At 35.5% G+C, this 14,893-nt stretch overlaps 2 protein-coding genes across 2 annotated transcripts; both read right to left on the reverse strand.

Moving 5' to 3' along the window:
- Positions 1–2,489: 2,489 nt before the first annotated feature.
- Positions 2,490–14,430, reverse strand: LOC149217983 (soluble inorganic pyrophosphatase 3-like). The gene is made up of 6 exons (XM_089382328.1): positions 14,372–14,430; positions 6,981–7,242; positions 6,495–6,523; positions 4,943–5,008; positions 2,900–2,974; positions 2,490–2,790 (listed from the first exon to the last, which is right to left on the reverse strand). The coding sequence occupies exons 2-6, from the start codon at positions 7,150–7,152 to the stop codon at positions 2,752–2,754; spliced, it is 381 nt and encodes a 126-aa protein (XP_089238454.1). The 5' UTR covers positions 7,153–7,242; positions 14,372–14,430; the 3' UTR covers positions 2,490–2,751.
- LOC149217984 (uncharacterized) lies at positions 3,673–4,744 on the reverse strand. Its single transcript, XM_089382327.1, has one exon. The coding sequence runs from the start codon at positions 4,400–4,402 to the stop codon at positions 3,776–3,778; it is 627 nt and encodes a 208-aa protein (XP_089238453.1). The 5' UTR covers positions 4,403–4,744; the 3' UTR covers positions 3,673–3,775.
- Positions 14,431–14,893: the final 463 nt, after the last annotated feature.

The raw sequence follows: 14,893 nt of genomic DNA on the forward strand, positions 1-14,893 counted from the left end.
TGGAAAAGATTTGTGGGAGATTGTTGAATTAGGTTATGAGGAGCCAGCTGATTGGAATGCCCCTTACAGCCAATGCAAGAACAACCAGAAAGGAAGGAAGGAAGAAGAATGCTCAAGCTTTGTTTCACATTCTGATAGCTCTTGAAAAGAGTTTATTTCCAAGAATATCAGGAGCAAAAACTGCCAAAAATGCCTAGGAAACTATACAAGAAGCTTACCAAGGTAGTGATCAAGTTAAGGTGGTCAAGCTTCAGACATTGAAGCGAGAGTTTGAGAATTTGAAGATGCAAGAAGCTGAAAGTGTGAGTGACTATTGTGTGAGAGTCAAAGATGTGGTCAATAAAATGGCTACACTTGGAGAAATTGTAAGTAATGAAGTTTTAATTAAAAAAGTATTGAGATCTTTAACACATAGATGGAATCATGTTGCCATAATCATGGAAGAAAGTAAGGATTTGACAAAACTATAGTTTGATCAATTGGTTGGATCTTTGATGTCTCATGAAGAAAGATTGAATGACACTTTTGAAGGTGTAGAGAAAGCTTTTTCCTCTAAATTACAAATTACAAAGAATGAAGATGCAAGCAGCAGCATTACCAAAAGCAATCAAGGTCAAGGTAAATGGTAAAGCCAAAATTATTCAAGAGGTAGAGGAAGAGGTGGCTCAAGTGGAAGAAGTAGTTTCATAGGTAGAGGTAGAGGTAGATTTGATAAGAGAAATGTTCAATGTTACTATTGTAACAGGTATGGCCACTTTGAAAGAGAATGCATATTGAAAGAAGGTGAAAATGCTAATTATGCTCAAGAAAGTGGTGAGTATCCTCGAGATCATTTATTTTTATCTTATGCCAAAGGTGAAAATACTAGTAAAAATGTTTGGTACCTAGATTCTGGATGCTCTAACCATATGACAGGGAATGAGAAGTTGTTTTTAGCAAAGGATGAAAGTTTCAAATCTAAGATCTAGCTTGGTGATGATAAATCATTGGAGGTTGCTACTAAAGGAGCTATGGAGGTCCAAACAAAATAAGGTATAAAGAGTATTCATGACATTTATTATACTCCACAATTGAAGCATAATTTGTTGAGCGTTGGGCAGCTATGTGAGAAAATTTATAAAGTAGTCTTTGAAAATAAGACATGTACTATCTATGATAAGAATAAGGGAAATAGAGTGAACACTGTTGTGCCTATGACAAGAAATAAGATGTTTCCCTTGAGGTTTGATGAACATAACAAAAATCTTGCAAATATGGCTTATGAGGATTCAAGTTGGTTATGGAATCTCAGTTATGGACATTTAAATTTTCACAGATTGAAGTTTCTAACCTCACATGCATTAGTTTCTGGTTTGCCCAAGGTAGAAGAGCATAAGGAGGTTTGTGAAGGATGTGCTAAAGGAAAGCATGCAAGGGAAAGGTTTCCAAAGGGTACTGCATGGAGGGCTCATCGCCCACTTCAGCTTATTCATTCAGACATATGTGGTCCTATCACTACTACATGTAGGGGGGTTTTAAGACAATATTTGAGTCAATTGTCTTAAATTAAGACAAAAAGAAACTTGTGTATTGTCTTAAATATTGTCTTTAAGCGGGTGTCTCAAAATATAATGTCTCAAAAATTTGTCTCTATAAAGACAATATAGAACACATATTATTATTGTCTCTATAAAGACAAGAATTATTGTCTATTAAGAGACAATTTGATTTGTCTCTCTAGAGACAATTTGATTTGTCTCTCTAGAGACAATTTCATTTGTCTCTCTAGAGACAACTTCATTTGTGTCCCTTTAGAGACAATTACATTTTTGTGTTTTTAACAATAGCTGAGATTAAAAACATATTGTCTCTATAGAGACTATATGCCCATATTTCAAACTATTGTCTCTCTAGAGACAATGTAAAAAAATATTTAAAAAAATAAAAATAAAATCATTTTGAATGTTCTTTCAAAGTAGTTTCACATTCAAAGTTCACAAATAGTGATTTTAATTACCTTAAATCTTTGTTGTTTATGGATACCAATAGAATAAAAAATAGATAAATCCATTATTTTCAATGCTAACAACAAAGTAATTTTAAATCTAAATGAAAAAACAATTCTAGAAAGCAACATTGAAAATAATAAGGCAACATGCTTATATTTTCTGAAAATGCATTCACGTCATTTGAACATGCAGGATCCTTAGTTGGAACTTCATTTTAAGACATAGTATGAGTCAAAAAAGAAATGTTCTAGATTTCTCCATCCTACAAGGGGGTTTACTCTCTAACATAGAAATTCAAAGCTTCAATCACATTAAATGGTGGAAATTAAATTCATATCCAGTTGTTAAACGACAATTTCAATACCCTTGTATAATTGGAATTAGCTTCCTTGATAAAAAAGAATTGTAATAATGTATATGAATTTGAATTTACAATTGATTGGAAATTCTGTCTTCATGAAGGTTTTACAAAAGATGAAAAATTGACGCAGGTCATGGCAATATGATATAGGCCAATTCTCAATCTATTGGTGACCTACATAATTATCTTCTCCACTATTGGCTTTCACAATTCGAGTTGGCTCCATCTCCTGTTGCAGCCCAAGAATTGTAGCAATTGGTATCCAAATTGGTGGTGATATAGTTCCCGAGGAAGCTTCATATCCAATGAATCTAATTCGGGTAATGAACTATTATGATCAACTTCATAACAAGTTAAAGTTGCAGAAAAGTCTCTATCACTAGATGTTTTCTCAGCACTTAATCATTTCTTGGAGGGACACCAAACCACCCATCCTTCTTCCTGTTAAGAATAAAATAATAAATTCCTGTAAGGCAAGTTTTATACCATTGCTCAACCATTTCCAAGAGAGCTACTTACTGAAATAAAATAAAATAAATGTAGTGCGTACCTGAAATAGAAATGTGTGCACTCTTAGTATTTCTTCATTATCACTTGCCTTGCCTTGCATGATTCCCGGGAGCACCTGCAAATGCAATAGTAGAGTCATTTTATTTTTTTATAATAAAAACCCCTACCATCTTTATAATAATTAATAATTGAAATAAAAATAAGATTCTGCAAACTTATTAAACTCTCAATATAAAAATGGATCAAAAACAAAACCAATATACTCTTTAATATAAGCATAAATTTTAATGATGATACCATCTCTATTTTTGGTTGGTAGCACTGTTTGTTCCCAATCAAAGCCCAAAAATGTCGTGAATACTAGTGAAAATACTAGGTAAGTTTCAAACCCTTTTAAAATGAAAGTACATCACCTATTTTTCTTTACAGTGGGATGGGAAGTATTTGAAAACTCTTATTAGAAGAGTGAACAGAATCTCTGACTAAAACTTGCAGAATCTCAATCAACATTAATACTCAACAATCATATGGGATTTTCCCTAATTGAGGCTTTTATAATTATATATTTATTAATTTAAATTTAAATATAAAATTTAAAGAATTATAATTATTATATTATAAAACTCATATAAGAAATTAGTATAACAGCTCCCTACACTAAGCTGTACATCACAAAAATAAAAATAAAAACCTGCAATAAGATGCACATCACAATAATCAAAACCAAAGTTATAATTAGAGAATAACCAAACCGAGTGTATCACAGTAATCAAAATCAACATTGTAATTAAGGAATAACCAAAGCCATCGTTATAATTAAGTAGTGGTACGTAAATCCAGCACAGGTTAATGAAAAAGAAAAACTACTTATTTGTTTCTATATTCCTTGTATTGAAGAATTTCATTAATAAAGTAATTAACTTGTGCCTCTGTCAAGCATCTCCTGGTATTGCAGCAAAGACATCCTGTTCTGCATCTTCAGTTGCTCATAGAATTTAGCAATGAATTCCTCAGCATGCCTGTCAACCTGATGGTCATTATCTTCACTGAACGAGTTCGAGATCCTTCGACACATCGGAGACAACAAAGGGCTCAGCCTCTGAAGAGCAGGCAACTTGTTATGATCAAGGCAATCCTTGCTGAAGTATTCATTGTTGTGATCCAACTTGGGAAGAACAATAGTGTTAGGCTCTTCCTTTTCTTCAAATTGATGTGGATGAATGCATGGAAAGTGAAGCATATGTGTGGGAAAGTAGTGATGTTTTCTCTTGGCCATGTTGAAGATGGCAGGGTTGTTGCTGCAAGAGAATTCATATTCTTGAAGCCCAAAGCCACTCTGGTTGCTACTGTCTTTGGAATGGTGGAACACCAAATTCCTCAAGCTTTTGCCATAGACTTTGCCTCTCTCCATCATCAGATGCATGTCCATGAGCATCTTGCGCTTGGAGGTGAGGCCTTTTCTGATCATGAAGAAAGCTATCCGCACAAATCTCCAAAGACCCTTTGATGAAACATGATTTACACCAAAATGGATATTCTCCATTTCTTGCAATTTCTGATCAAACCTCACAAGGTCTGATACTCACACAAAAAAAAAAACCAATCTGATCAAATTCTATTAAAAAACCAGGAGGAGGCTTGAACAATACAAAGGCTTGCAATGCCTGCGAGATGTGAAACCTCAAAAGGTGAGCCGATGAAAGGGCATGGAATGCCTCTAGCTTATATTTACTAGCAATTGTCCCAAAAGGTACAAAGAGAGGTCGATAGGATTATTAAATTGGAATTTTTGAATTTTTCTAGAAGAGTTAATTGGTTTGTACAAAACCTTGTTTTCACATGGTCTTTCAGAATGTCTGTGGTCATTTAATTTCCAACTTCTAAGTTCTCCCTTTGACAATTCGGGATTCTAGAACTCTCTACTACACATGGCGATAAACTAATGAGTACAAAATTCGATCTACCTACATTTATAGATTACAGAATAAAAACATAATTAAAGATTAACCTAAAATATGGTACCCAATAAAACTACTTACAAAAATAGCACTTATTTCAAAGGCTCAAAATAAATAAAGCTTACCTTGATCAGACCGGTTTTTTTGTCCAGCTCATATTTCACCTTACTCCCCTTCCCAATTTCCACAACCTGAGTATCAAAAAATAAGAAAAAATGATAAGTGAAATGAAATCATGGATTGGATAATAGCATGTATGATCATGCCTAATTGTGGTCCTTGGAATCCTTATAAAATATAATTTCTAATCTTGATTATGTATGAGATAACAGAGATAATTATCCATACCTATAAGAAGCTCATTGTCTAGGACATCAGAAACCATATTCTATCAAGCTTAGCAATGAAAAGTTGAAACACTGTGCAAAGGGTTAATCTAAGGGCTCTGTGAGGAAAGGCCAACGATAGTAAGCACAAAAGCAAAGTATTAGGGACAGAGATATGAAGGGCATACTTTTGGGCACACTATAAAAAGCAGAAAAATAATGAGATAACAAAATGCTCGTCCTAGATACAATTTTAATAACAAAAAAGTTGCATATCCAAGGAGGCCAATCAATGTAATGCCGAGCCACCTTTTATCTATGTAAGATGAAGATCTAATTCATTTTATAATTTCTACATGAAAATATAAAACAATGATAGCCTATTGCGAGAACAAGGAAAGATTTAGACAAGCTTCCCTAATTGCAATCAAGTAAGCACTAAAACAGCAGCTGTAGCAGCATCATTGTTAGTAATGGCTCCTAACTAAGTGCTTGGGAGTAAAAGAAGTTGTGGATGAGCTACAAAACAATATTTGATATCATCTTACAAGCAGATAAAAACTCTGCCAAGTGCATGATTATAGGTGAACTGACCAAACAAAGATGTTAAAATAGGTAAATCGGATAATAGATAATAACTCTGCCAAGTGCATGATTATAGGTGAAATGACGAAACAAAGATGTTAAAATAGGTGAATCAGATAAGAGATATGAGCTTATTCAAATGTGGTAAATTGATAACATGTTTCTACTATTTGAATGCGATATGCCTTTCAAGCAGCCCACTGGGTTTTTCCTATATAGACAACATTTTACTACGAGTTTAGTAAGGAGCCAATTACTTGTTCCACCATGTTTATAAAAGCATTCCTAGCTTATGCTTGAGAGTGTGAATATGACAGACAGGAGACAATCATATTTTCAAAGACGCAAAGGTGTTAGATCCTAGAAGCAAGCTCTAGTTAAAAAAGGGAACCAAAAAAAAAAACAGCATGATTGATGTGATCACACATTTCTACTATTTGAATGCGATATGCCTTTCAAGCTACCCACTGGGTTTTTCCTATATAGACAACATTTTACTATGAGTTTAGTAAGGAGCTGATTACTTGTTCCACCATGTTTATAAAAATATTCCCAGCTCATGCTTGAGAGTGTGAATATGACAGACAGGAGACAATCATGTTTTTCAAAGGCACAGAGGTGTTAGATCCTAGAAGCAAGCTCTAGTTAAAAAAGGGAACCAAAAAAAAAACAGCATGATTGATGTGATCACACCTTAGGCTTTATCCTATCCTTCAAAGCAAGGAACACATTCTATAAAAATCAAAGAGGGATACTAGGTACTTACACAATTGAACACCGAAGGAGCTCTAGGTCCTGCAGCCAGACATTGAATTTCACATTTATATCAACCAACCCAAATAAAAACCAAAGAAAAAATCTAGGAGACTAATTATTACTACATTGCATGGGCAGCAAAGACATTAGTATAGTGTAATCTATCGCTGAACCGGTAAAGAGTCAATAAATCACAAGATAAAGGCATTTATGGATAAATTTCTTTTCAGAACCAAATAATAATTACTGACAGATTGCATGCAAGGATAGGTGTGCTAGCTTTTCTGTAAACCACTTAAGTATTGAAGACACCTCCTGATGATCAATATAATGTATAATCAATGTATTTTTGTTATGTGTGCAAGTACCCCCTACAGTTGAATGTTACATAAATAAGCTATATCCAGAGTGATCATTATAAAGTTACAAATGACACCACATCATGGCCATTATCAACAAAACAAACAATGAGGCAAAAAAGGTTCTTAGCACTTACCAATCTCAAGATCATGCCAAGGATGTGCAACAACAAATCTACGTGATAGAGATGAAAGAATCCTTTCATTCAGAGGTGGATGAGGAAAGCATGATTCTCCTCCGTTTCTTGGACCTTCAGCACTAGGTGGAATAGGTATCTTTGCTGGACCATCAGCACTAGGTGGAGTCATGTTTGAATACAGTGAAACAAGTGTCTTCGCTTCAACTAAATGTGTAACAGGCCTACCAGTTGATCCTTGGCAGATTACAGTTGACTGGACCTGCAATTGGGTGAATTACATAAACGATCAAAACCAAAAACTTATGTTTGTATATGAGATAAAAATCCAAGAATATTTCAAGGACATATAGGCAAGCAACCAAATAATAACCGGACAAAGCATAAGAAATTGATAAATGAAAACAGAGCAGGCTAACTGGAAACATTGTAAGACATTGATCTGTAAAAGTAGAGCCAAATAAAAAGCAGGTACATGAGCCAGAGGTTTACTTTTTCATTTCAATCCAGAATAATAAAAACCATTTGCAAAACTGCTATGAGAAAAATTTGGCATCATATAACTTGTGAAGCCTTTTTTAGCAGTACCACAGGTGCAAACATATAATGCAAAACATTGTATAAATTTTTACCCCTGCCAACTACGAAGTCTAATTTTTGCAGCATTTGCAAGACTAGAAAATCAGGCCTTCAAGGGTAATTTAAGGATTTTGATGTGAAAAATTGGGCAAATTAAGCACACAAAAACTTTCATGTGCACTTAGTTCTGAACAACCAGGTTTTCACAAAAAAAGGAGCAACAAACAGTTCAGAACAAACAGGTGCATTTGGAAACTTATTTTACACATAATCCCAAGAGAAAAACCAACGTAGGCATTACTTTAAAGGCCTGCATTGCATATGCATGGAATGAAATCAATGGAAATTAAACACATGATCCATGGTAAATAAAAACCTGACAACTTATTTTAGATAATGTCAGGAGCAGGAAAAACTGATATTAACTCCAGAAAATTCTTTTAAGAAGATAATCAAATTGTAGCAGTACTTCCTTGCAAGATGGGAGGTGTTGCATATTTGGAAAAAGCGAATATATGGTCTGTATCAGTGTCATACCCTGCTGCCTAGTAAGTCCAGAGAGTTTTGAGATATTCAATGTTCTACTATCTAAAGCTAACGAGCTTAAATGGCCAGGACAAGGCTTAGAACACATCCTCTGGTCACAAGGTTTGGAAATGCTGGTAGCCTTACATTTATAGCAAGACATCGATCATCCTCCCTTATGAATCTTGATAAAACAATAGCATAGGCATTTGTATGAAGAGACTCAAGCATTAGAAAAAGACTGACAAGAAATAGATGAGTGCATGTGTTGTGCACGCTCCATCTCATAAACAGAACGAATGTGTAACAATTGTATATACCTATTACCCAGTTGGATGTGAAAAATGGTGTATATATAGAGCGTATACATGAATTAGAATTGTGGCAGAATAAAAAATGCATGGAAATGCTGGCAACCTTAGATTTCTAGCAAAATCAACGATATGAATATATACAATTTCATGAATTAGACTTGTAGCACCTCAAAAATGTTTGAAAATGCTGGCAATCTAGGATTAATAGAAAAAAAAATCGACCATCATCACTTGCAAGCCTCAATAAAGCAATGGCAAGGGAATTTGTATGAAGAGACTCTGACATTCGCTAAAGACTAACTAAAAATAGATGCGTTTGTTTTGTATGCTCCAATTCCTGAACAAAAGGGATGACCAACAGCCCTGTTCCATGTTGGATGTAAACAATGATGGATGTACAACATGTATACAGGAATTGTAGCGAAACATTAAAATAGGATATAAAGACACCCTGGGCATACATCCACTCAGCGCAAGATAAAATGGATGGAAGTATACACATTGAGTATATGCCGAATCGCAATAAAAGACGTGTGCACCTTGTTTCCACAAACTTTTCACACAACTTCTGTTAGGCCCCTATACTACTAGTGTAACACATTATTGTTATTAGTACAGCCCATTTATTATATTGTTGTACCCATTTAGTGCCCATATTGTTACTATTGTGCCCAATAGAAGCCCACTATTGTTATTATTGTGCCCTTACATTATTATTGTTATGTCAGCTCTGATTATGTTATGACCCCTTAGACTCCTATATATAGAAAGGAGGTCTTTTCATTTGTATCATCCAAGAATTGTTCATTTATGTAATGTAAAGGAGGTTGCCCCCTCGAAGAGGCTGAATTCTAAGGCGTGGATCTATCTTTTCTATCTTTTTCTTGAGCTGGTTCATAACATTTGGTATCAGAGCTTTGGATTCTAGGGTTTTGCTGCTCCAAACAGGTCATCGTGGCATTTTTGTAATAAATTTTTTTCTGCGATGTTTCAAAAGCTAGAAAAAAAACCCATTTGAGAAGAAATCACGGTGAATCGTGGATCCAAATTTCAGAGCTTTTTGCGCTATATTTACGGAGATATGATATGAGGAACTTGGTCTTTTTGCAGACTCTTGAATTACATTCCAAACAGGTGACCTGGGGAAAATCATCATAACTTTCTCTCTGAGAATCGAATTGAAATTTCATAAGAAGGTATAGAAATAGGATAGACTTTGGTTTCTTGTATATCTTTTTTATATCCAAAGGTCGAAACAGTGACTCGTGGCACGTCGAACAAGTTCGCTCTACTGAACTAGTCTATAATCAGGTCATCTTGGGAGATTGTGCATAACTCTTCCTTGGAGAATCCAACTTGGATCAGACTAGTGGCATTGCAAAGAGGACACAGAGGGCTACTACAGGTCGCAATTTTAGAACTGGATGATTCGTAATTGCAGAGATACATCAGATTCAATATCAAGCTTCTACAAAGTGAAAAAAGTTGTGTAGTTTTTTAAATTTTTGCATAAGCTTGGTTTGAAAAATTAGTTTGAATTGGTAATTGATGCCCCGAGGAAAGAAAATGTAATCACCTAGTAAGCAACCTAAAATCTCTAGCATGAATTATGAAGAAGAGGAAGAAATGCAGCATGATATATCAAAATTACGAGACCAAGTGCAACAAGTGTCACTTGCACAAAAAGCGACAGAATCTAAGATGCATGGTTTAAGGAAAGATGTAGAAGCTAAGATGGATGGTTTAAAGAAAGGTGTAGAAGCTACGATGGATTGTTTAAAGAAAGGTGTAGAAGCTAAGATGGATGGCATGAAAGCTAAGATGAATGGCATGGACGCTAAAATTGATGGCATGGATGATAAGATGGAAGAATTGAAGACAAATATGAATAAGTTGCTACAAGAAATGGTCACTAATGGTGAAAGGGTAGTAAAGGAAAGTCATGATGAGAAAAAAAGAAATGTTAATCATGATTCCATAGACTCTAATTTTGGATCGAAGACCCACCATATTCCAAAAATCGATATGAGGAAGTTTGATGGGAAGGATCCCGCAACATGGATATTACAGATGGAGCAATTTTTCGATCTCAATAATGTGCAAAACACACAAAAGGTATGTATTGCAACTTTATATTTGGAACCAAATCAGTTTGTATGGTATCAATGGCTTTACTCTCGTAAACAAATTATCACTTGGGCAATTTTTACAGAAGAATTGACAGCACATTATGAGGATACAAAAAGCAACACTTTTTTTAGCCAATTGATAAGTCTCAAACAAAAGGGTTCAATAATGGAGCACATTGAGGAGTTCCAAAAATTGAACATAAGGGTAAAAAATATTCCAGAGGAAAATAGGATTGATGTGTTCATAGGGACTTTAAAGGATAATATCCAACATGATGTTCGCCTTTGGGAACCTGATTCATTAGAGAAGGCATTCAAGTTAGCAAGAAAAATGGAAAGCAAAATTATGGCAACCAGGAAGCATACCACTCACAACTATAAAGATGGAAGTGTTGTTGCCCCTAGTCTTCCACAAACTATAAGGTTGACACCACAACAATTGGAAGAAAAAAGAGCAAAAGGGCTTTGTTACAGTTGTGATAGCAAATACACTAAAGGTCATAAGTGTGCTGAGAAGAAATTATTCTACATAGATTGTGAAGAGGAAGAAGAAAAGGAGCAAGAAAGGTCAAAAGAAGAGGATATACTCCAGGAACAAAGCCTAGATAAAGAAGAAATGAATCCAACCATATCTTGTAATGCATTGGCGGGAATTACCACTCCTCAAACCATCAAGATAGAAGGACAAATCAAGAAGAAAAAGGTAATAGTGTTGATTGATTCAGGAAGTACCCACAATTTTATTCATTGTAAGGTAGCAAAAGAATTGAATTGCTTCTTATATCCAACACTAGAGTGTCAAGTGATGGTTGCAAATGGAGGAACAATAAATTTCTCTGGAAAGTGCCATAATATCAAGCTATCCATGGGAGAAGATGTATTGACTAGCCCAATGCTTTCCATTCCAATGGGAGGTGTTGATGTTGTACTAGGAGTCCAATGGCTACAATCCTTGGGTACAATAGCTTTTAATTTTCAAGAACTTTTCATGAAATTTTCTGTGGAAGGAAAGGAAGTTGAATTAAGGGGTATTGCAGGGAAACTAGGAAAGATAATCAGCTCTAACGGTATGACAAAGCTTCTAAAAAAGGAACAAAGAGGTGTAATTGCACAATTATGTTCGCTAGATGTTTCCACATTGGAATCATCTATTTCTCTAGATCTCCAAAAAGTCTTGGACAATCATTCCAAGGTATTTGAGACTCCCAAAGGTCTCCCACCTATTCGTGATCATGATCATGCTATTCATCTGATTCCAGGAAGTGTTCCTCCAAACATCAGGCCGTACAGATATCCCTATGCCCAAAAGAGTGAAATTGAACATATGGTTGCAGAAATGCTAGAGGCTGGTATAATTCAACCGAGTCAAAGTTCTTTCTCTGCTCCAGTAGTATTGGTGCACAAGAAGGATGGATCATGGTGCATGTGTCCGGATTATAGGGAGCTCAACAAGCTCACTATTAAAGATAAGTTTCCCATTCCTGTCATTGATGAATTACTGGATGAATTGCATGGATCAATTTACTTCACCAAGTTGGATCTTCGTTCAGGATATCATCAAATCAGAATGAAGACTGAAGACATTCCGAAAACAGCATTTAGAACTCATGAGGGTCATTATGAATTTTTGGTCATGCCTTTTGGCCTTACCAATGCACCTTCAACATTTCAAGGTTTGATGAATTCCATTTTCAAACCATTCCTTAGAAAATTTGTGTTAGCATTTTTTGATGATATACTAATCTATAGCAAGTCTTGGAAGGATCATGTTGAACATGTTGAAAGGCTGCTACAACTATTGGAGGAGAAACAATTATATGCAAAAAGATCCAAATGTTTCTTTGGAGTACAAGAGGTGGAATATCTGGGTCATATTGTATCTCATGAAGGAGTTAAGGTAGACCCTAGCAAAATTAAAGCCATTAAGGAATGGAAAATCCCCACATCCATAAAGCATCTGCGAGGATTTCTCGGGTTGACAGGGTATTATCGCAAGTTTGTTAAGAATTATGGGAGAATAGCAGCACCTCTAACAACATTATTGAAGAAAGATGCATTTTCATGGACTCCAGAAGCAACAAAGGCCTTCGAGCATCTTAAAGAGGCAATGTTCCAAGCACCGGTCTTAGCTACACCAAACTTCACAAAAACCTTTATTTTGTAATGTGATGCTTCAGGAAATGGAATTGGTGCTGTTTTAATGCAAGATGAAAGACCCTTTGCTTTCAAAAGTCGTCCAATCAAGGGAAAGTTTTTACACAAAGCTATTTATGAGAAGGAAATGTTGGCAATACTCCATGCACTTAAGAACTGGCGACCCTACCTAATGGGAAGACACTTCAAGGTAAAAACGGATCATGATAGCCTTAAATACTTTTTAGAACAAAGATTGTCCTCTGACGATAAAAAAAAGTGGGTCACAAAGATGTTGGGTTATGACTTTGAAATCATCTACAAAAAAGGGAAGCAAAATGTGGTGGCAAATGCACTCTCAAGGAAGGATGAGGATGTGGAAGCATTTTTGTGCACCATTTCTATTATCCAACCAGATTGGATAAACGAAGCAAGGGAGGAATGGAAGAATGACGAAGAAGTATGGCCACTTATTCAAAAGTTGCAAAAGATCCCAATTCAAACAATATTGCCAGAAATTGAAGAGGAAGGAAAAATAATATTGGAACCTGGAGCAGTCATAGAAACAAGAACCCGATAGCTACAAAATCAATCAATTTCAGAGTATCTCATCAAGTGGAAGAACTTACCCACTGAAGATTCCACATGGGAGGACAAGAATTTTATACAGAAGCATCAAGAACTACTCAAGCATTGAGGACAACACTTTTTGAAGGAGAGGGGCATGTTAGGCCCCTATACTACTAGTGTAACCCCTTATTTTTATTAGTACAACCCACTTATTATATTGTTGTACCCATGTAGTGCCCATATTGTTACTATTGTGCCCAATAGAAGCCCACTATTGTTATTATTGTGCCCTTACATTATTATTGTTATGTCGGCTCTGATTATGTTATGACCCCTTAGACTCCTATATATAGAAAGGAGGTCTTTTCATTTGTATCATCCAAGAATTGTTCATTTATGTAATGTAAAGGAGGTTGCCCCCTTGAAGAGGCTGAATTCTAAGGTGTGGATCTATATTTTCTATCTTTTTCTTGAGCTGGTTCATAACAACTTCATCAAATCAGACAACAACATTAAATGATGCACATACATCCATTCCTCTGCACCACATAAAATGGATGGACATATACACACTATTTATACACCAAATCCTGATATAAAGAACGTCTGCACCTTGTTTCTCTGAACTCCTTACACAAACCCATCGAATTAGACAAAAAAATGCGATATTCTCAAACAGACAAAATCTTAGAATAAATATGTACTCAATTTCCCAATACAAAGACCTCATAAGATTTACAATACAACCTATCCCGCAAGAGTAAACTGACTTCATTACAATGGGAAAAAAACATCAAAGAGCCCTCTCGACAGAAAGCTCTGAAACAACGACAAAAAATATAACTTGCAAAGATCAATACAAAATCCTAAGATAACATTCCTTCCATGTAAAATCCACCCATTCGAAACAAAACAGATCAAACTTCAAAACTTTAACAGCCTAGGGTTTCCAACACAGGCCATCCGCGCAATGTTAAGATAAATCTCGGCTAAAAAACCGATCCCAAACAAATATCTTAACACAAGATCCCGCAGCAAGTGCCCCCGCAACAGTCATGAGATTTAAATTCCTGAGCTGAAGAAAAAGCAACTGGCATTAAATGAAGAAGAATAGCAAAATGAAAATAGGGCATGCACTTACCTGGTGTATCAGCCACTAAAGCCCAAAATTCTTGAAGCTTGGAACCAATTATAAAGCCTGTGAGAGCAGTGATGCTATGTTGTGCTTGGCCACTTCCCGCGCCTGTACATTTATAGGAGGGAAGGCATCCGATTTCATCAATGGGAATGAATGGAGGGCGCGGATAAAGGGATCGGAAAGGGTATCATTCTGTGATTCTCGATGTCCATCCAGTTCAATTTGCGTGTGTGAGTGGGGACGGAGGGTAATCTACTCAATCTTATTCGTTCCTTTGTTCCTTGCAGAAACCTTCTTTGTTCCTTGAAACCCTCTATGTTCCTGTATATACTTATGAATACAAATTGGCAAAACCAAAGTAATTAAGGTATCAAACCAATGAGTAATGTTCTTATGTATATATATTGGAAAGCTAAGTCAATACTACCTAATTTAACTAGCATTTATTTTCAAATAATCAAGTATCAAAACCAACGAGTTATGATGATATCTATGTGAATCGTAAAAGTAAGTCAATACTACCCA

The sequence above is a fragment of the Pinus tabuliformis genome, chromosome Q (genome assembly GCF_031772625.1).
Source record: "Pinus tabuliformis cultivar Carrire ecotype Pingquan chromosome Q, CPIR1, whole genome shotgun sequence".
In the NCBI taxonomy this organism is placed as follows: Eukaryota; Viridiplantae; Streptophyta; class Pinopsida; order Pinales; family Pinaceae; genus Pinus; species Pinus tabuliformis.